Below are 21,574 nucleotides of genomic sequence, written 5' to 3'. Positions count from 1 at the left end.
TGCAGTACTTGGAGAGACTTGGGAGTACTGGTCAATAAGTCAATGAAGCCGTCTGTGCAATGTGCGGCGGCGGCAAAAAGGGTGAACAGAATGCTGGGAATGATTAAGAAGGGGATAACGAATAGATCCAAGAAGGTTATCATGCTGCTGTGCTGGGCCATGGTACGCCCTCACCTGGAATACAGTTCAGCACTGGTTGCTGTACATGAAGAAGGACACAGTACTACTTGAAAGGGTCCAGGGAAGAGCGACTAAAATGGTTAAGGGGCTGGAGGAGTTGCCGTACAGTGAGAGATTAGAGAAACTGGGCCTCTTCTCCATTGAAAAGAGGAGATTGAGAGGGGACATGATCGAAACATTCAAACTAATGAAGGGAATAGACTTAGTAGATAAAGACAGGTTGTTCACCCTCTCCAAGGTAGAATGAACGAGGGCACTCTCTAAAGTTAAAAGGGGGATAGATTCCGTACAAACGTAAGGAAGTTCTTCTTCACTCAGAGAGTGATAGAAAACTGGAACTCTCTTCCAGAGTCTGTCATAGGGGAAAATACCCTCCAGGGATTCAAGACAAAGTTAGACAAGCTCCTGCTGAACCAGAACGTACGCAGGTAAAACTAGTCTGTTGGGGCACTGGTGTTTGACCTAAGGGCCGCCCCATGAGCGGACTGCTGGGCACGATGGACCACTGGTCTGACCCAGCAGCGGCAATTCTTATGCTCTCCAGTCCGATCTATATCTAAATCTTCAAGTCATGTACACATTTTTTCTGTGTTTGGACCCTAGAACAATTTACATTTTTTAAGGTGGTTCATCCACTAAGGATAACTTCATTGTTTGTGTGCCCTTCAGTATGAGGATGTTGTTACAATAAATTTTTGCATCGAACAATTGCATATCAGGCTGTTAGTTGGGATTTGGAACTGCGCATTTTGTTTGCTTCTTCGATTTCATATATACATTTCCGAAAACCATTAAAGACATCTCTTTTTGTAAAATTCTTAGGAACGTAAGGAAGATGATATTTCTCTTGTATTTCTCTTGATGATGTAAACCGCATCGATCTGGAAGGTATTGTGGTCTAGAAATGTATTTTAATGGAATGGAATGGAGTTCTCTCCCAGATGCGTCTGATTCCGGGTTTTTTATCCTTTCGTAAGAGTTTGAAGGCTCATCATTTTAGAAATGCTTTCCAGGATTTGGGAGTGGTTTAGTTCACACATGATTCTATTTTATGAGTTGTATGAATGTTACAAGTTAACAGAATAATGTTGTATATTTATGTTGTGTTATTGAGTAACTTTATTGTTTTTATTTTATGAGTTTGATGTTGTAACCCACACATATGCGGGATATAAATGTGTAAGTGAATAATTAAAATTGACATTAAGCAAACCTTTTTGGTTTTTTGGGCTGTGTACACCCTTAGGAGCAGAAATCTAAGCAGGTCGTGGTGAGAGAATGTAAAAGGATTTTGACAGAATGTTCAGAAAAGACAGATTTGGTGATGTGTTTTAGCCACATTTTGGATGTGCTCAGAAAAAACAGGATGAATAAAAGGCGATCCCACGGTTTTGGTCAAGCGGACTGGGAGGATACCAACGGAAAACAATGGGAGAAGAAGTTGTTTCTTGGCTGTATTAAAATCAAGGTGATAGTGGGAAATCCAGGATAAGCAGATTGAGATTTGGGACTACGGGCGGTGAAAACTCTGGTAGATCTGGAAGTTGTTTTCATGAAAATGACATTGAAAACCACAGTGAGAGATTATAGTACCGAGGGAATGAATATAGAGGGAAAAGAGAGGCCAGAAAAGAGTTTTGAGGTGTACCAACCCTTCGTCAGCACTGGAGGATTTACCAAAGGTGTGATGAGGAGACATGTCTTTACATACTTAAAATCAAAATGTATGACTGTATGAGAAACAAACCCTTTCCCAGGGAAAGAAGCTGTAGAATTACTGTAGGGTTTGTGGTACAAAGCTACAAGAAGGTTGATGGGGGTGAAATCAAGAAATAGGGGGTGTTTTTTAAAACAGGAATGTCTGGCCAGAAGAGGTGGCAGAGGAGAAGAAGGCAGGGCTGGAATCCAAAAGGGTTTAGCATAAACACAGAGGATGTTAATGGCGTGAGGATGGTAACCTGCAGGGAATGGCAATTCACTTCAAAACAGCAGTGAAATGATTGTTTACGGTTTTAAGAAGGCAGGAATGGAATTGATAAGCATGTCTCTGCTATAGGACACCGGAAAATTCAAGAAAGGGATAAAGACTATCTTTTCTCGGACTACGTCAACTGAAATTATGAAGTTGACAGAGAGAGGAGACGTAAACTTTCAGGGATGAACGTAAATAGATTACATTTAGTTGAAATGGCCAACCTCCTTAGGAGGGGTTTAAATATAGTGTATTTAGCTGCAATAGTAAACCTAGTATTATATGTGAATACAGTATAATCTCGTTATAACGGACTCTCTTATAACGGAACCTTGTCTATAGCGGACGAGGTCCTCTGGTCCCGGCCGAGCGCCTTTATAAACATGCAGAAAATCATCGCATATAGCAAACTCGCATATAACGGACGTTCAGATATAATGGACAACCAATCTGATCCCTAGAGTCGCTTTTAGCTGTAGTTTTGTTCGGCTATAACAGACATGCAGGCTCCGCCTACAAGGCATGTGGCTTGCCGGTGATATAATCGCAAAATGCAGCCCAGACAAAAATGACAGATTATTTTTCTTTCCAGTACAGTACGACATAAGGCTTTAGAACATCTTTTAGTGTTCTGGTTTTGCAATCATTTCATGCCATACCAATGTTTTACTTAGTTTTGTTCTTGATGTTGCTGATATGGTTGTGCAGTGACTGTTGTTCATTTATTGTATGTTGTTTCAAGTTGACCTAATTAAAGTTTTTTAAAAATGCAACTCTGGATATAACAGACTCTGGATATAACGGACCATTTTTCCAGGTCACTTGAAGTCTGTTATAACGACATTATACTGTATACGTAAGAAGATTGATTTGGTATAAACAAGTGCATATAAGTAGGATGATCAATGTGCCGGTAACATAAATAGGATGATTATGTATGGCATACTCATGCCGGTATTAATAATTCTGTATTGTAACACCACCACAGATCTCCGTGTATTTCAATATAGAGCCCATGAAAGGGTGCTAGATGTTTGGAACAGTCTCCCGGAAGAGGTGGTGGAGACAGAGACTGTGCCTGAATTCAAGAGGGCCTGGGATAGGCACGTGGGATCTCTCGGAGAGAGAGAAAGAGATAATGCTTGCTGTGGATGCACAGACTAGAAGGGCCATTTGGCCTTTATCTGCTGTCATGTTTCTATGTTTCTAACATCTCGCAGAAGCTCTATGTAACTCTATATTGTAACATATAGACACCAAACCCTACCTGACCACTAACAATACTACCCCCACCCCTCAGCCACTCTATTAGCAGAACACTTCCAAAATAAAATTACCAATGCAAGAGCTACCCTCAATGACACCTCTACCCATCCTAACGAATTCACAATTCTCCCCATAGATAAAGATGCTACTGCAGCAGATAGAATATGGTCTCAATTCCCCAACATACAATGGTCTGAATTCAACAAATACTACAAAAAATACAGCCATGCATCCTGTGACCTCAACAACTGTCCACCATATCTCCTAAAAACATCCAGCACAAAATTCCGCGCTCTTCTTCTAAACTGGATACAAATCTCGCTAATAAACGGCCACTACCCTACCAACCTCAGCGAAATCATCATCACCCCGATCCTCAAAGACCCCAAAGGACCGATAGACCAAACAGCCAACTACAGACCCATTGCCTCTATTCCACTCTACATCAAAATAATAGAAGGACTAGTTGCCAAATTCCTCTTCAATTACCTAGAAAACCATAACATACTTCATCCCACACAATCCGGCTTCAGAAACAACTTCAGCACAGAAACACTACTAGGATCTCTCTTGGACACAGCCAGATAACATCTCAGCACAGGAAAAAAAATGATGCTCATACAACTAGACCTTACCACTGCATTCGACTTGGTGGACCATAACATTCTACTACAAATCCTGGATACAATAGGTATCACAGATAAAGTATACACATGGTTTGAAGGATTCCTTAAATCAAGAACCTATAGAGTAAAATCAGACAAACAAAAATCTGAACCTTGGTCAAACTCCTGCGGAGTTCCCCAAGGATCCCCTCTATCCCCAACTCTCTTCAATCTCTATACAGCCTCCCTCTCTCACCTGGACAAACAAGGCATAACCTCCTACAGCTATGCCGATGACATTACCATTCTCATACCCTTCGATCAACCTGAACGGTTTATATATGATCTACAGGTACTTATTATGTGTCTGGGGCAATGGAGGGTTAAGTCAGAAGGAGTTGTAGTGGGGCTCAAACCTGGTTCTCAGACCATGACATGGTGGGTGATACCATTGACGTCTCCAGAGGGAAATTGCGTGGGGAAGAAAGATCTGTGCAGCTGCTTCTATGTTGTTCCCTTTCTCTTCTCGGTTCCCTTTTCCGTCACTCATTCTCTTTATATATGTTATCTTTACGCTGACCTTCCATCCTTTCAGACCCTGATGGACTGCCCAGAGCAGTTTCCAGCATGTATAAAAATGAATCTTATGCGCCGTGTTTAAATATGACATGTCAAAAAACACAATGAAACTAAGTGAACCCTAATACAGTTCAAAGACATCCAAAAAACCAGGCCCTTTCCCCCATCTGTGGTAGTGCTTTGTGTGCTATATTTAGTCTCTTGTGCAGGTCCGTAAGAGACTTGTCCTTTGATACCTGATACCCGCTTCTGATGTGGTCAGAGGGAGACAATAAAAGCTAGAGAGAGAGGTGACCTTTCTTCACACCGCCCGTTTCCTTATATAGTGCTGCTGGAGACACTGGCCTAAGATACAAAAACATATAAACCTTTTTATTTATAGAAAGGATTTTCTCGGCATCCTTTCTATTGAATGATAAACCAGAGAATCGGAACCCTTCATAGCCAGGTGCAACAGTTCCCTCTTAGTTCTGTAGGAAAGTTCTCAGGCATGTTGCAGTGGGGTGCTGGGAAGGGCTTATTTAGAGATACTGATGCCTTATGATGCAGGAAAAAGAGGGCTGACAGCTACGGGACTCGGGTGCGAGCAGTGGGAGGTGAGGGATGTCGGACACTACCCCTATAGAAATAAGTAGTAGTGGCATGCAGTGAGGGTTTTCAGGGGACTCGGTGAATCCCCAGCTCTACAGCCCTGCTTTAAATTTTTTTTTTTTTGATGCACTTTGATTTGTTGAATAGGCAGCCTGCTGAACCAGTCAAACTGCATCAAACAAAAAGTAACCCACCCCAAAAAAATAAAGCAGGGCTCTTGGGCTGGGGATTCTCCAAACCCCCCTGAAGGCCCTGACAGTACTAATCTGAATTTGATTGGCTGAGCAGCATCTGCCTGTTGCCTGCTTGACCAATAAAATTCAGAGCAGGGCCTTTAGGGGGTGGGGTGAATTCCCTGAAGGCCCTGACCGCATGCCACTGCACTGCCTGCTAGATCCAGTACTGAGATCCCCATCCCTAGGTAGGGTTATCAGATGTCCAGATTTACCCGGACATGTCCTCTTTTTAGAAGGCATGTCCGGCAGCTTTTCAAAACCCGGCACTTTGTCCGTGTTTTGAAAAGTTTCTTCTTTGGGACCGTGTCGGGAGGGCATCCATGCATACATGGATGTGACATGGTGACATGCGCACACGTGTGCGACGTCATCACATTGCATCCATACATGCGCGGAAGCCCTCTTGACTGATGAAAAAAGGTTGAGGGGTGGGGCTGGGGCATGACGTGGGTGTAATATGGTGGGCCTGGGGACGGGGCAATGGGTCTATGTCTGATAACCCTATCCCTAGGTCTAACATTGCGTTCAGTCCTACATCTGCAGCACCCTCAACTACTGCAATAATCAGGCCCACAACATCACACCTGATTTCTGAGAATGTCTCTCCCCCCATGGCTGTGCCCCCTTGTATTGCACTGTAAATTTTAGGTGTGCATTTTATAGACTAGGGCACAGAGCAGATCTGCGCTTCAACCCAAATGAGTGACAATTAGCCTCAATTTTAATTATTGATTGCTTTTGTATTTTCCCATAGATTTTACGGTCTCTTTGAATGTAAATTGCCTTGAACCTTTTTGGTATTGTGCGATTAAGAAGTTGTCTATTAGATTAGATCATCAATTGTTGATGGCTCATTAACTAATTAGCATGCATATCTGGGAACTGGGTCTAATTAATTTTGGTGGCCTATGTAGGTTCTGGGGGCAATCAAACCTTACATCTCCAAACCTGACCTAGCCCAACTCCTCTACGCCTATGTTCTCTCCAGCATAGATTACTGTAACTCCCTATTTAATGGAACGGCCAAAAAAGATCTCAAATGCCTCCAGCGCATACAAAAGGCAGCAATCTGCCTCCTACACAACCTCAACTACCATGACCCTATCTCCCCAGCCCTCTGCGCAGAGCACTGGCTCCCGATCAACCAACGCTGTGCTTTCAAGGCCCTGGTGATAGCACATAAAAGAATCTACGCCACCACCCCAGCATACATACACCCCCAACCGCCTCCTCCGCTCTGAAACACCTATGCATTCCCCCAGAAACTGCCCGCAAACGCTCCAGCAGCCACTTCATCCCCCCATCTCTGGAACCAACTCCCCCCACAAATCAGACTACAGAACTCTCTGATGACCTGGAACGCAGTAAAGACCCTCCTCTTCAACTGAAATTCTAACTGCAAACTACCCCTTGACCCCCTTATATTCCCCCTCCTTTCTGCACTCAAGTTGCTGTATAGTCTTGTACTGTCCAAAATGTTTTCCATTGTGAATGTTGGCTTGTAACCTGTTCTGAGCTACTGGGAGGACGGGATAGAAATCAAAATAAATAAATAAATAATAGTTAAGAGAATCAGGTCGAGATCCAAGGAGGCCACGGTTCAAATCCCGTTTTTCAAACGGACACACCTTGGGCAAATATCGGCCTTTGAATGCCTCAGGTGCTAACGCATTAAGCCCTCCAGGGCAAGGAAATGCCCACGGAAACCTATGCAATAGCTCGGGATTTACCACGCAACTTGTAGAGAAAAATTTGTATCATTAAAATTTTAAATACAAAGTACTCAAAACAAAGATTCTTCAACCAAGTCCACGTTAACAGGGATAAAGGAGGAACGTAGGAAAAAATGCCTATTAGTGAACTGAACCCCTGAAAATAATAGGCTGACAAAAATGCACAGAGGAGCAGATTTGAGTGCTGAAAAATCCCACAGCTCTGCTAGTGCACCTTAATCTCGCCCTGCAACACTCTTTGGTACTTCAGCACTAAAACTGCTGCCCCCACCCCATTTCTTCCCCAAAGCGCCTCCTATTTATTCCAGTGGTGTCTGTGACTCTCTCTTACTGCTCAAATCTGTTACTTTAGGGGAAATTTTTAAAACCTGAGATGGAGTTTCCTGCTGCTTTATAACATGGCTTAGACCACCTATGGGTATATCAAATTGAAATCCTTACATGCGGCTAGCTGCTGCTGCTCCCTTGTTCCTTCCCCCTTCTCAGACTATCTATTTTTTACTAGAAGCAAATGTTCCCCCCGCACCCACTGTTTCACTTTACCTTTATCGAGGGAGGATGATTTTCATTGTCACTTATTATGTGGGTAAACATCTGTTTATACACATGTAAAGCTTTTCAAATGACCCCCTTCCCCTCCAATCCATGAGCCTCCTCTTCCCTCCAGGTTTTCCCCAACACTCCCCACCAGCTGTGGAACGCCTGGCCTCTCCAGGCGCAGATACTTGAGATATTTTGGAAGCCAGTGCTCCCTGAACCTGCCATCTGTCAACACCATGCCTGAACAATGACGCTTGGATACTATTGTTCTCCAATGGGGGTGGGGGGGGGAGTAAAAGCATTCCAGATCTGGAAGGAAACTCAAGGGGGTGTGTAGAAGAGATGGACAGGTATAAATGACCAGGCCACTGGCAGCTTTCAACATTCTTCCCTCTCTGTCTGTAGCTGTGTTTGCTGTCAGGTAGGACTGTCCATCTGTGTGTCACTATTAAGTGTTTGACATTACGAGAGGGATCAGGGCAGGAGGAATTAGGGGAGAATTTCCAGCCCTGAGAGCATGCAGCAATATTTTAAAATGGAGAGTGCATCTTTGTTATCTTTTCAATTTTGGTGGAACTCAGTTTGCTTAACTGGGAAATATGAGGCAACCATAATGGAAAAGAGAGGCAAGAAGGCTAAATTTAAAAGATTGTGGTCACCTATACTAGAATATGTGGATAATGGTTGAGTGTTATTGAATGAATGGATATGTATGTATATTTACATATGAATGTTGATATGGTTTTTCACTCTCTGCAAATGGGGAGGGATGGGTGGGTTTGGGGATAGTTCATTATTAGACACTTCATGAATATTTTTTGCATTGTGATAATATAATTTGTAAACAGACTTTTCAGAAGGTTTATTCTATCCTGTTGAATGTATGTTTGTTATATAAAATTTTAATAAAAATTTTGGAACTGACAAAAAAAAAGAATGGAGAATGGCCTGCACTGTGCTTCCAACAATGCCTTTTTTTTTTTTTTGCTATTTCAGGAGCTAACGTCTTCCTTCTGCCCAACATCCCACAAGCAAAGGTGAGCAGAGGTTGAGTCGGTGTACGCCCTGTGTCCCTAAGACGATTTTCTGATCACTCGGGAGGGAGGGGGTTATGAAGAGAGGTCATTCTCTGAGGAGCCACCTAGATCTAAGCGACAAGAACACGAGTGAATGACCGGATTCCTGCAGTGCGCTATTTGGGAAATAAATGCCAGTATTCTAAGGCTCTCACTTTGAAGAAGGGCAGAGCGCATATACTCACGCTAGATTACATCATACAGTAATCTGTGCGCATTCTTTAATAATCTAGGCACACATTTATAACAGCTTTATAGCTGGTTTAATGGCTTGTGCTATAATGTGGACATATTTGTGGGCCATATTCTGTAACAAAAACTAGATGCCTGCTTTTCTTTATAGAATAAGCCCCAATTAGATGCGCTCTTGAACCTAAAAATAAGCACACCCCCTCTTGAATCACACTCAAAGTGTACAGATGCTTTTACCTGGGTAACTTCTCTTTGAAAAATAAATGTGAAGTACTTTAAAATTCCTCCTAAGAATGGATTCTTGCAAACCAGCTAGGCAGAGAGAGAGAGAGAGAGCATTTCAGACGAGCTTTTGGCCTAGGTATGTGTCTTTCAAAGCTGACCCCTGTAAGAAAAGAAAAGGCAGATCTGGAACAACAGAACTATAATGTGGAGGACAAAATAGCTAAGCCTGATTCCTGAGGTTTTCTTTAAATGAGGTTTGGGGGTAGCAAGTGGGGAGATCTCTTTTTGCTCTGTTGCTGTGCCCTGCCTGTCATAAAGTTTGAAGCTGGTGTGTGTGTGTTTGTCAGTATGTCGTATGTGTGTGTGCGTGCATGCAAAGGTGTGGGCATAGGAGGAGGTTGAGTGGGGTCATGACTTGGTGCATCCATTTTCTTTCACTAACATTTTAAATTCTGATACATTTATAAGAACATAATTGCCGCTGCTGAGTCAAACCAATGGTCCATCCTGCCCAACAGTCCGCTCACGCGGAGGCCCCAAGGTCAAGCAAGACCAGTGCTCCAAATGAGTCCAGTCTCATCAGTTTAGCATGAACTTGTCCAACTTTGTCTTGAAACCCTGGAGGGTGTTTTCCCCTATAACAGACTCCAGAAGAGTGTTCCAGCTCTCTACCACTCTCTGGATGAAGAAGAACTTCCTTACGTTTGTACGGAATCTATCCCCTTTCAACTTTAGAGAGTGTCCTCTTGTTCTCCCTACCTTGGAGAGGGTGAACAGTCTGTCTTTCTCTACTAAGTCTATTCCCTTCAGTATTTTGAATGTTTTGATCATGTCCCCTCCCAGTCTCCTCTTTTCAAGGGAGAAGAGGCCCAGTTTCTCTAATGTCTCACCTATCATAAAACTTCTAAGCAGCAATACATTTTAAAAAACTCATTAAAATTAAAAATATATATATTTCTGGTTGCAATATTCATTCGTAATAAAAAAATTGGTCAAAAATATACATTACAATATCAATAAAAACACATCTCATAAAACAAAACACTTCAGAACAAAAGTTGGTTCAATTATTATAGACTAATAATTGTGCTTTGAGTTCCTTCCTAAACTAGGATCTGTCTCTCTTCACACCTTGTCAGGTGCAGCCATGGGAGATGCAGAGATGTCAGACTATGGCATAGCTGCCCCCTTCCTGCGCAAGTCAGACAAGGAGCGGTTGGAGGCGCAGACCCGACCCTTTGACTTGAAGAAGGATGTCTTTGTGCCTGACGACAAGCAGGAGTATATCAAAGCCAAGATCGTCAGCCGGGAGGGTGACAAAGTTACTGCCGACACGGAGAACAAAAAGGTAAGAGGAACGACGTGCCTTAGCCACCAGCTCATCCCTGATCAGGATAGTAGCAGCCCCTGAAGCAAGCCTGAGGTTTGGGGTTCGGTCTGTTCAAGTTCCTCGTGCAAAGAAACTCGGGAAGTGAAAAAAATACAAAACAGAATCAGCTCTTGCTGGTAACCTACAAACGTACACACAGACGCATACAAACACACACACACATGTATACACAGAGACGTACACACATGCATGCAAAATACACAAGACATGCAAAAGTACGCACACAAAAAAATATGCATGCAACCCCACACATAGTCATGCAAATACGCACACATAAACACAAAGCACACACACTCACGCAGAAACACACACTTTCACATGCAAACGCGCAAGCAGTGCTTTAGGAGAATGCAGGCTTCTAGGATGGCCTCTGAATCAGTAGAATGTCATTGTACAGACTCTTTGTACACGTGTGAATACGAGTAGGCCTGCATGCCTGTGGCGTAGCGAGGATGAGGTGCCTGGGGCGGTGGTGCCCCTCCCCCACCCTCATCTCTGCCCCCCTTTTTTCCCCCGTACCTCTAGTTGAAGTTGTTGCTCACGGCAGTCAGACACGTGCTCCTCGCGACCCCTTCAGCTCCCTCTTCCCAGAAGTGATGTCAGTGGGAGAGCCGACAGGGTCGCGAGGAGCACATGGTTGACCACCACGAGCAAAAACTTCAACTAGAGGTATGGGGAAGGGGAGGGTGCGCAAGTGGCGAGGGGAGGAGTGGGGAGAGGAAGAGGGGTGCTGGCACCCCCACCAACATGGCACCCAGAGCGGACCCCCCCTTACTACGCCACTGCTGCATGCACACTGGTATCTGCCCTGGGCTGTGTTGCTACAGGAGATGGTTGTATCTGAAGCAGCTGCATGTTCCATAGTCTCAGCTCCTTCTGAGTGAATGTACTTTAGCCATGACATGCTTCCTCTCTGCCTCTTGCAGACAGTGACAGTGAAGGAGAGCCAGGTCATGCAGCAGAACCCCCCAAAGTTTGACAAGATCGAGGATATGGCCATGTTGACCTTCCTGAATGAACCAGCCGTGCTATATAACCTCAAAGAGCGTTATGCAGCCTGGATGATCTATGTAAGTATTATACCACGCCCCAGGAGTGCTCCCTGTCTGAGCTGTGATCTGTATGCCACTGCCACTTCCCTGCCCACTGACACCCCAGTGCCAGCATCAGCACACAGCTCTGGACAGAGGAGCAGGCTCTGTTGTGCTAATACTATCCTGTTCCCAACCAGTGCTTCATCATCAAAGCTGAACTCTGTCCGTATCTCTCCATCCCTTCCACAGACTTACTCGGGGCTTTTCTGTGTGACCGTGAACCCCTACAAGTGGCTGCCTGTGTACAATGCAGAGGTGGTCGCTGCTTACAGAGGCAAGAAGAGGACTGAGGCCCCTCCCCACATCTTCTCCATCTCTGACAACGCATACCAGTACATGCTAACAGGTAAGGGACATTCCCTCTCCCCCAGTACATCTGGCCATTACATTCTAACATTTAAGGGACATCTCTCATAGAAACATAGAAATAGACGGCAGATAAGGGCCAAGGCCCATCCAGTCTGCCCACCCTAATGTCCCTCCCTCTCATTCCCTTTTTTTCCAACACATCCTGCCACTGCAGGCCCTAAGGTCACACATCCTACCAATACACGCTAAGAGACAAGGGATGGCCTCCCTCCATTTCCCAAGCATCCATTGTCTCTCGCTCCTGCACATACCTCTGGTCAGGATGGTCTCTTACACCCACCCTTCTAGCCATGTGTGTGGGACCTTCTGAGCATCCTACTTGATTTGTAGTTTACAGCAGATGCATTTACCTAGTTACTTTCCCTTTGGAAACTGGTAAAATGCATCTGGTGAAACCTAGATATGCAGCATCAGCTGTTTGTGTGGGTGGCCCCCCCCCCAGGGCAAAAGAACCACTGCACATTTTAAGATCAAATGTGTGGGTACTGATTCACTCCCCCAATTTAATTACACCCGATGGCGTAGCGAAAGTGAGAGGCACCCCTCCCCGCCCTATTCTCTGCCCCCCACCCCTACATACACCTTTCCCCCCTGCTGCCACGCGTGTGTGCTGTTTCCTTTCCCCCGTACCTCTGTAACATTCCTGACATGAGCAGCAACCTCTAACCTGTTGTTGCACCTGCGTGGGCTCTCCCTCTGATGTCACTTTCTAGGCACGGGTCCAGGAAGTGACATCAGAAGAAGAGCCAACGCAGGCAGGGCTTTGGGCTGTTTTGCTAACCTCAGGATATTCCTAATGGTGTTCCTGTTTTTTCTCTCCCACAGACAGAGAGAATCAGTCCATCCTGATCACGTAAGGAATTTTCTTTTACTTAATTCACTGCTCTCACAATTATCCACTTTCTAATCAGGGCCTCTTTCTTTCTTTCCTCTGCTCCTCAACCCCACCCCATATTTCCAGTGGAGAATCTGGAGCTGGGAAGACGGTGAACACGAAACGTGTCATCCAGTACTTCGCAGTAATCGCTGCCATCAGTGATCGCAAGAAAGATACTGGACCAACGGGCAAGGTGACAAATTCTGTTCTGAATTTTCTTTCTTCCCTTCTCAGTCATATTTCTCTTTACTACTTTCTTTTTTGTACCTGTCCCTGTCTTTCTCTCTTATTTTTCATCTCTCCTATCTTTGCCCATTTTACCTTGTCTTCTCACTTTCTCTTTCTGTCTCTCCTCATCTTTTGTAACTCTTCATTTTTCCCCTGTTTTCCTTACCTTTATTTCTATCTTCCTAACCATTACATCATCATTGTTTTGTTTTCCTCATTAGGGAACACTGGAGGATCAAATCATTCAGGCCAACCCTGCACTGGAGGCATTTGGAAATGCAAAGACTCTCCGAAATGACAATTCCTCTAGATTTGTGAGTTCTTTTAAAGTGGTTTTTTTTTCATATCTGAGGTGCAACAGAGGAAGCAAGGAGTTATCTGCAGTAGTGGTATATTAAATTCAAATTTTTTCCTGTACCCTCTCTCTTTCCCTTCTCAATTTCTTTCCCTTCAGGGTAAATTTATCAGAATTCACTTTGGAGCCACTGGAAAGTTGGCATCTGCTGATATTGAGACCTGTGAGTGAACTAAATGAAATGCTTCTCATTTCTAAAGAAATGCAAACATTTGTCTCTTTTTTTCTTACATTTTCCTCTGCTCATCCCTTCTCTTAGATCTGCTGGAGAAATCTCGTTGCATTTTCCAACTAAAATCAGAAAGGAATTATCATATCTACTACCAGATCCTCTCTAACAAGAAGCCAGAGCTGCTAGGTAAGCATCATTTCCTAGCAACAGAAACCCCAAATACTAGAAAAGTCAGGGAGAAAAATTGTTTGTATTAGGAGCTAAGATAGGACTTACCATTTGGTTTTACTTGATGCACCAGCCACAGACCAGCATTAAATAGTGCATAAGCAACGCTTCTATAAACTTTTCTCCATTCTGTATTATTTGCCATATTCTCTGTTCTCTGCTCTACTCCCTCTCTCTCATCCAATTTTTTTTAAATCTGTTGATAATCTCTTTTCTGGTCTGTTCTTCTCAACCCTCTCAACTATTTTGCTGCTGTTGTTTTGCTATGAAGATGGTATATTTTTATTTTTTTAAGTATTGTGTTTTATGTTTATATGTATGTAGAATTTTGTACACTGTCACTGTCTAGAACTATAGGATTGAACAGTTAAGAAATTGTATTGTATTGTGTTTATTTATTCTTCGCCTTATACAAAGGGAAGCACAAATGAACACACATAATAAATACACCAACATACATAAAATCAAACATAAAACAATTTAAAGACAGTACAACACAAGGCATTTAGCTGTAGCCATAACCAATATTGACTACAATAAATCTCCCGATCCATCACTCCTCCTTCAGCCATACTTCATTTCACAGAAAAGGTGACATTTTAATAGTTTTTTGTTTTTTTTTTATTTTATCAGATCCCCTTGTTGCCATATATACTGCGGAAGCTTTTATTTTATATATTTTAAATACAGTGGTACCTTGGATTACGAGCATAACCCGTTCCAGGAGCATGCTCGTAATCCAAAATGCTCGTTTATCAAAGCGAGTTTCCCCATAGGAAATAATGGAAACTCGCTTTGATAGGTTCCCCCCCCCCACGAGAACCGGCATTGCTCCCCCCGAAGGCTCCCCCTGCGATCTGGCACCCTCCCCCCACGATCCGGTACCCCCCTCCGCGATTCGGGACCCCCCCCGCCGCGATCCGGCACCTCCCCCGCCGCGATTGGACACCCCACCGTCGCTTCTTACCGTCACCTGGGCACCGGCACCGGCATGTCCTGTGCTTGGTGCCGGTGCCCGAAGATCGGCCTCCTCTTCTGCTGGGCCTTGAGCATGCGCAGATGAGGAGGCCGATCTTCAGGCACCGGCACCAAGCACAGGACATGCTGGTGCCGGTGCCCAGGTGACAGTAAGAAGCGGCGGGGGGGTGCCCAATCATGGCGGGGGGTGCCCAATCACGGTGGGGAGGTGCCCAATTGCAGCGGGGGGGTGCCCAATTGCGGCAGGGGGGTGCCCAATCGCAGCGGGGGGGGTTCCGGATCGCGGCAGGGGGTTCCGGATCGCGGGGGAAGGGTGCCGGATCGCGGGGGGTCGAGTGTTGGATCACGGGGGGGGGGGGGGGCGCTCATAAATCGAGCCACGCTCGGTTTCCGAGGTGCCGATTTTGCAAATGTTGTGCTCGTCTTGCAAAACACTCGCAAACCTGTGCACTTGTAAACCGAGGTACCACTGTACATAAATAAAACCCATCTGTCTCTCCTTTCTCATCCTACTTCCTCACTTTTATTCTCTCTCTTTCCAAAATTGCTGTTCTTTAGCACTCTCCAGACCAGTAGAGGTTAACTTTACGATTGGGTATATATCTAATCATGACCAGCAGGTGGAGACTGAAAACAAAACTTTGGGACAGTATATCCTAGCCCCTCCTCTCTATTTCCCTCAGTCTTCTTTCAGTCTCCAGCAGGTGTTGAGTGATCTGTACCCATCTCCCTTGGTAGGGCTGTTGGAATTTGTTTAGGGGTTTATTGTCCCTGTTTTTAGCCGGACGGAGCTTGGACGGACTCTGTTTGGGGGTTCGTCCGACCTCGGGGGTGTCAAACCCGGCGGGTCACGAGCGGGGTCCCTCCCCCCACTTCCTCCACCTCCCCATATTTTTTTAGAGGAGCCTCAGCAGTAAGCCTTGCCCCCTAAATCAAGCAAGGCATATTGCTTCGAGAGCCTGTGGAGTCTGTTCTGTAAAAAAAAAAAAAAAAAAAAAATCCTGAGGTAGTGCTGGTCTGGAGGGTTGTATCCCTTTAAGAAAACTGTATTTTACTGTATTTTTTCAACTAACCGGCACTTTTTTACAGCTAGGTCGCGTATGGAGCAATGAGCACTTCTAAAGGGAAAAAGTGCTCATTGTGCTCCAGACGCGAGGCACTCGCGGCCGGCCTGTGCAAGCGGTGTTCAGGCCGGTGCGGTGGAGGAGCTCCGTCGGCAGCGGCTGCAGGCGCCCAGAGCTCCCCGCCGATGGTGCCTCGCGAGTCGGCAGGGAACGGTGGAGAGACCCGGTCTTCTCCGTCCGCCCACGGAGGGATTCCCCGAGCCGCCGACGGTCGGGTTTTAGAGGATTCCCTCTCAGCTGATATTTTGACAGCTGATGCCGGCTTGCCTGTTTTAGCGGCTGAGACTATTCAGGTCTCTCAGCCGCTGCAGGCTATGGAGGGAGCTGTTTTGGCGGGAAAGACGCCATCTTCTCTGTCTGGCCCCTCCATTTTGTCTTCCACCTCAGGTGACCTTCCCCCTGTTTTGGCTAAGCAGGGGCAGGTTTCTGCTGGGTCCCCTGCTGTGGCAGGGAGTCCCTTGGGACCCTCGGGGGGTTTTTCCCCTGATTTTTTCTTTTCTTTATGCAAAGCCTATTTTCAGGCGGCTGGGGGTCCCGGTTGCGCCCAGGGGGTCTCGGGGGGTGGGGTTTCCTCCGCGCTCCCTGCGGCTTTGCCTCTCTCGTCTGACGTGACGTCCCCTCCGCCGCCTCTCTTGTCCAAGCGTCCGCGGGTGTCGTGGGACGAGGATTTGTGGTCGGAGGAACGTGTCGGTCTGGAGGAGGACCTGGACCCTTCTGAGGAATTCCAGGACCCTCTGGAGGGGACGGAAGCTGGCGGCGGGTTGTCGGGTTTCCCGTTCTCCAGTGACGAGGCGTCCGTGGTGCGCCTTTTTCAGAGAGATGAGCTGCCTGACCTTATTCAACAGGTTTCTTCGGCTTTGCGTTTTGAGGACGCGCCGCCGGAGACTCCGCGTGTGGGGGACCCTCTGTTACGAGGGATCCGTTCCGTTTCCCGCTCCTTTCCTATGCATCAGGATATTAGGGATATTATTCTGGAGCAGTGGAAAACGCCGGAGACGCCGTTTCGGCTGGCGCGCAGCATGGCTCGCCTGTATCCCATTCCTGAAGGGGATCGGGCTACGTTAGCTTCGCCAGTCGTGGATGCGGTGGTCTCGGCTATTTCCAAGCGGCATACCGTGCCTGTTGAGGGCGGTTCTGCCTTGCGGGACTCTGAGGAGCGCAAATTGGAGACCATCCTTAAGCAAAATTTTCAAGTCTCTGCCTTTGGGGTCCAGGCGGCTATTTGTGGGGGACTGGTCGCTCGCGCCGTGTTTCGGTGGGCGGAGCGGGTCTTGGATCGAGAGTCTGACGACTGGTCTCTGGTGGATCAGGAGGTAGCGAAGATTGAGATGGCTGCCTCATTCCTCTCGGATGCTCTGTATGACTTGGTGCGGATCTCGGCTAAGTCCATGGCTTTTGGCGTGGCCGCAAGGCGTGTGTTGTGGCTGCGCGCTTGGGCGGCGGATGCTGCGTCCAAAGCTAAGCTTACTAAATTTCCCTTTCGGGGGTCGTTTTTATTTGGAGAGGACTTAGATAAGTTGATTCAGACTCTGTCGGACTCGAAAGTTCCCCGTTTGCCGGAGGACCGTGCCCGCCCGGCGTCTCGGGGTGGTGCGGCCCGGGGGCGTTTGCGGGAATTTCGCAAGTATCGCCCTGGGCGTGGGGCTGCTTCTTTCCAGTCTCCGGGGTTTTCCCGGGGTCGGTTCTTCCAGCGCATGCAGCCCTTTCGGGGGGCCCGTCGGGGGGCAGGGAATCCCTCCGCCGGTTCCCCCGCTTCCCGTCCTGCACAATGACGCCTTGCCGGCGCCCCCCTTGGTTCCGGTGGGGGCCCGGCTGCGCGACTTTTTTCCCAAATGGGCCGAGATCACGTCCGATCAGTGGGTCCTGGAGGTGGTGCGGGACGGTTATGCCCTAGAGTTCGCCCGCTCTCTGCCGGATTTTTTCCTCGCTTCTCCATGTCAGACTCCCGGGAAGACGCTGGCGTTTCGCCAGACCCTTCAGCGCTTGCTAGATCTCAGGGCAGTAGTTCCAGTGCCCCCCCCGGAGTGGGGCACGGGCAGGTACTCCATTTACTTTGTGGTGCCCAAGAAGGAGGGGACCTTTCGGCCCATCCTCGATTTGAAAGGGGTCAACAGGGCTCTCAAGATTCCCTCTTTCCGTATGGAAACTCTGCGGTCGGTCATTCTGGCGGTTCAGCCGGGGGAGTTTCTCACTTCTCTCGATCTGACGGAGGCCTACTTGCATGTTCCCATTCGGGCCTCTCATCAGCGTTTCCTGCGCTTTGCGATCTTGGGTCGGCACTATCAGTTCTGTGCGCTTCCCTTTGGGCTGGCCACGGCTCCCCGGACGTTCACCAAGGTGATGGTGGTCGTCGCGGCAGCCTTGCGGTCGGAGGGCATCCTGGTACACCCCTACCTGGACGACTGGTTAATTCGGGCCAAGTCGTTGCAGGAAAGCTCCCGGGTTACGGCTCGGGTGGTGGAGTTTCTCCGGTCGCTGGGCTGGGTGGTCAACCTTTCCAAGAGTCGGTTGGTTCCGGCTCAGCGTCTGGAGTACCTCGGGGTGCTGTTCGACACCTCCTTGGGGAAGGTCTTCCTCCCAGAGGCCCGGGTGAGCAAATTGCAGTCTCAGATTCGCCTGCTTTTGGCGTCCCGGTGTCCTCGGGCGCGAGATTTCCTCCAGGTCCTGGGGTCGATGGCGGCGTCCCTGGACGTGGTGAGGTGGGCGCGGGCCCACATGCGTCCTCTCCAGTATGCTCTGCTCCGGAGGTGGTCTCCCCAGAGGCACGGGATGGATGTTCCGGTTCCCCTGCGAGGCTTGGCGCGCTGCAGTCTGCGTTGGTGGCTCCGGACCCCTCACCTAGTTCAGGGGGTGGGTCTGGATCTTCCGCAGTGGACGGTGCTCCTTACGGATGCGAGTCTCCTGGGTTGGGGGGCCCAGTGCCTGGGTCACTCAGCTCAGGGAACCTGGTCCACGGAGGAGGCCTCCTGGTCGATCAACGTGTTGGAGACCAGGGCGGTCCGGCTGGCGCTGTTGGCTTTCCACTCCCTTTTGTTGGGCAAGTCGGTCAGAGTCCTGTCGGACAATGCCACGGCGGTGGCTTATGTCAATCGTCAGGGGGGCACCAAGAGCACTCTGGTGGCGCAGGAGGCGGCTCGGCTCATGGTTTGGGCGGAGTCGCATCTTCTGGACCTCTCGGCCTCTCACATTGCCGGGGTAGAAAACGTTCAGGCGGACTTCCTCAGTCGTCACTTCTTGGATCCGGGAGAGTGGTGTCTCGGCGCCGAGGCGTTTCAGTTGCTAGTGCGTGCTTGGGGGCAGCCCCTGATGGATCTGATGGCTACAAGTGGCAACGCCAAAGTACCCCGCTTCTTCAGTCGTCGCAGGGACGGTCTGGCCGAGGGTCTGGATGCTCTGGTTCAACCGTGGCCAACGGAGGGGCTGTTGTATGTGTTCCCTCCTTGGCCATTAGTGGGCAGAGTACTGCTTCGCATTGTTCGCCATCCGGGGCTGGTGGTCTTGGTGGCTCCGGATTGGCCTCGTCGTCCGTGGTATGCGGATCTGGTGAGGCATCTGGTGGCGGATCCTCTTCCTCTGCCTCTCGGGTGCGATCTTCTGACGCAGGGTCCCATTCCCATGTTCGACCCGTCTCCCTTTTGTCTTACGGCTTGGCTCTTGAAAGGGGCCGCCTGAGTAAGAAGGGATATTCCGACAAGGTGATCTCTACTCTTTTGGGGTCCCGAAGGCTTTCTACCTCTCGGGCTTATGTACGGGTTTGGCGTCTTTTTGAGGAATGGTGCCGAGCGCGGGGAGTGGTCTCCTTTCGCGCTTCTCTGCCTAACATTCTAGAGTTTTTGCAGGATGGCCTGGATAGGGGCCTGGCCTGGTCTTCTCTTCGGGTTCATCTGGCGGCCCTGTCGGCTTTTCGGGGGCTGGTGACGGGTCAGCGTTTGTCAGCCATTCCTGATGTGATTCGCTTTCTTAGGGCGGCCAAGTTGATCAGGCCTCCCATAAGGCCCTCGATTCCCTCTTGGGATCTCAATCTGGTTCTCTCTGTTCTAGTGCGCCCTCCTTTCGAGCCGTTGGATGGCTGTTCGTTGAAGGACCTTACGCTGAAGTCGGTCTTTTTGGTGGCCATTACTTCCGCTAGACGGGTGTCTGAGCTACAGGCTTTCTCTTGTAGGGCTCCCTTCCTGGAGTTTTCGAAGGAGCGGGTTGTTTTGCGGCCTGTTCCTTCCTTTCTGCCGAAGGTAGTTTCTCCTTTTCATGTCAATCAATCGGTGGTCCTCCCGGTCTTGGGTAGTCGGGAGGGTTCTTCTGAGCAACGACAGCTGCGCAAGTTGGATGTCGGTCGGGTCCTCCATGCTTATGTGCAGCGGACCCGGGATTTTCGGAGCTCCGATCATCTCTTTGTGCTTCTGGCGGGTCCTCGTCGGGGGGCTGGCGCTTCTAAGGCTACTATTGCGCGCTGGATCAAGGAGATGATTGCTTCCGCTTATCTTCTGAGTCAGAAGCCGATTCCGGAGTTTCTCAAGGCTCATTCCACTAGGGGTCAGGCGGCTTCTTGGGCTGAGTCGTCGCTCGTGCCTCCGGTGGATATTTGTAAGGCTGCGGTTTGGTCCTCCTTGCATTCTTTTGTTCGGCATTATCGGGTAGATGTTCAGGCGCGTCGGGACGCGGTGTTCGGTGAGCGTGTTCTGGTATCGGCCCTTCGGGGGTCCCGCCCGTGAGAGGGACTGCTTTGGTACGTCCCAATCGTAAAGTTAACCTCTACTGGTCTGGAGAGTGCTAAAGAAGGAGAAATTAGGTTCTTACCTGCTAATTTACTTTCTTTTAGCTTCTCCAGACCAGTAGAGGTCCCCACCCTGTCTGTTGTTGTTGTTGTTGGGGCTGTTGCGCGGGCAGTTTTTGGTTTTTGCTGCGGGTTCTAGTATTTTTCTAGGGCCGGGGAGAATTGAAGAACAGCGGCTGTGGCTCGGCTGGCTTAGCTGGCGAGCTGTGGGGACCTTCTTCCTTCGGGAATTTCTCCTCTGCATTTTCCAACAGCATTTTTGGGTATGTTATTTGTTACTCCTTTCGGAGTATTGTGTTTTCTCTCTGTTGTTTTCCAGTTCTTGGTTCTGCTTGGCTATTCGGCAGACTGAGGGAAATAGAGAGGAGGGGCTAGGATATACTGTCCCAAAGTTTTGTTTTCAGTCTCCACCTGCTGGTCATGATTAGATATATACCCAATCGTAAAGTTAACCTCTACTGGTCTGGAGAAGCTAAAAGAAAGTAAATTAGCAGGTAAGAACCTAATTTCTCCTTTTCTTTCCTAGATATGATGCTGGTCACGAACAATCCCTATGACTACGCGTACATCTCCCAAGGAGAGACTACCGTGGCCTCCATAGATGATGCAGAAGAACTGATGGCTACAGACGTATGTGTGTGGGAAGTGGGAAAGGAGGGATGATGGGAAGGAGGTGGTTGATGTTGACTCGGTACTCTGGAAGACAAGGCAGACCTCGCCTGTCTATTCCTCATGATTGCCCATTTTTCTCTCCCTCATTAGTTCTTTGACCTTCTCTATTCAGATTCAGGAA

General features: G+C 48.0%; 1 protein-coding gene across 1 annotated transcript in view; it reads left to right on the top strand.

Moving 5' to 3' along the window:
* The first annotated feature begins 8,017 nt into the window (after positions 1 to 8,017).
* The window catches only part of LOC117349957 (myosin-7), a 38,078-nt gene continuing 24,521 nt past the window's right edge, over positions 8,018 to 21,574 (top strand). The window contains exons 1-11 of the mRNA XM_033923751.1: positions 8,018 to 8,123; positions 8,699 to 8,739; positions 10,335 to 10,543; positions 11,512 to 11,655; positions 11,869 to 12,025; positions 12,874 to 12,901; positions 13,010 to 13,118; positions 13,375 to 13,467; positions 13,608 to 13,671; positions 13,768 to 13,866; positions 21,308 to 21,411. Coding sequence (XP_033779642.1) covers positions 10,343 to 10,543; positions 11,512 to 11,655; positions 11,869 to 12,025; positions 12,874 to 12,901; positions 13,010 to 13,118; positions 13,375 to 13,467; positions 13,608 to 13,671; positions 13,768 to 13,866; positions 21,308 to 21,411 — 999 coding nt within the window. The 5' untranslated portion in view covers positions 8,018 to 8,123; positions 8,699 to 8,739; positions 10,335 to 10,342. The remainder of the gene's footprint in view (positions 8,124 to 8,698; positions 8,740 to 10,334; positions 10,544 to 11,511; positions 11,656 to 11,868; positions 12,026 to 12,873; positions 12,902 to 13,009; positions 13,119 to 13,374; positions 13,468 to 13,607; positions 13,672 to 13,767; positions 13,867 to 21,307; positions 21,412 to 21,574) is intronic.

Source organism: Geotrypetes seraphini, chromosome 16 (genome assembly GCF_902459505.1).
Source record: "Geotrypetes seraphini chromosome 16, aGeoSer1.1, whole genome shotgun sequence".
In the NCBI taxonomy this organism is placed as follows: domain Eukaryota; kingdom Metazoa; phylum Chordata; class Amphibia; order Gymnophiona; family Dermophiidae; genus Geotrypetes; species Geotrypetes seraphini.
Note: the sequence above shows the minus strand (reverse complement) of the source record. Positions and strands in the feature narration are given on the sequence as shown.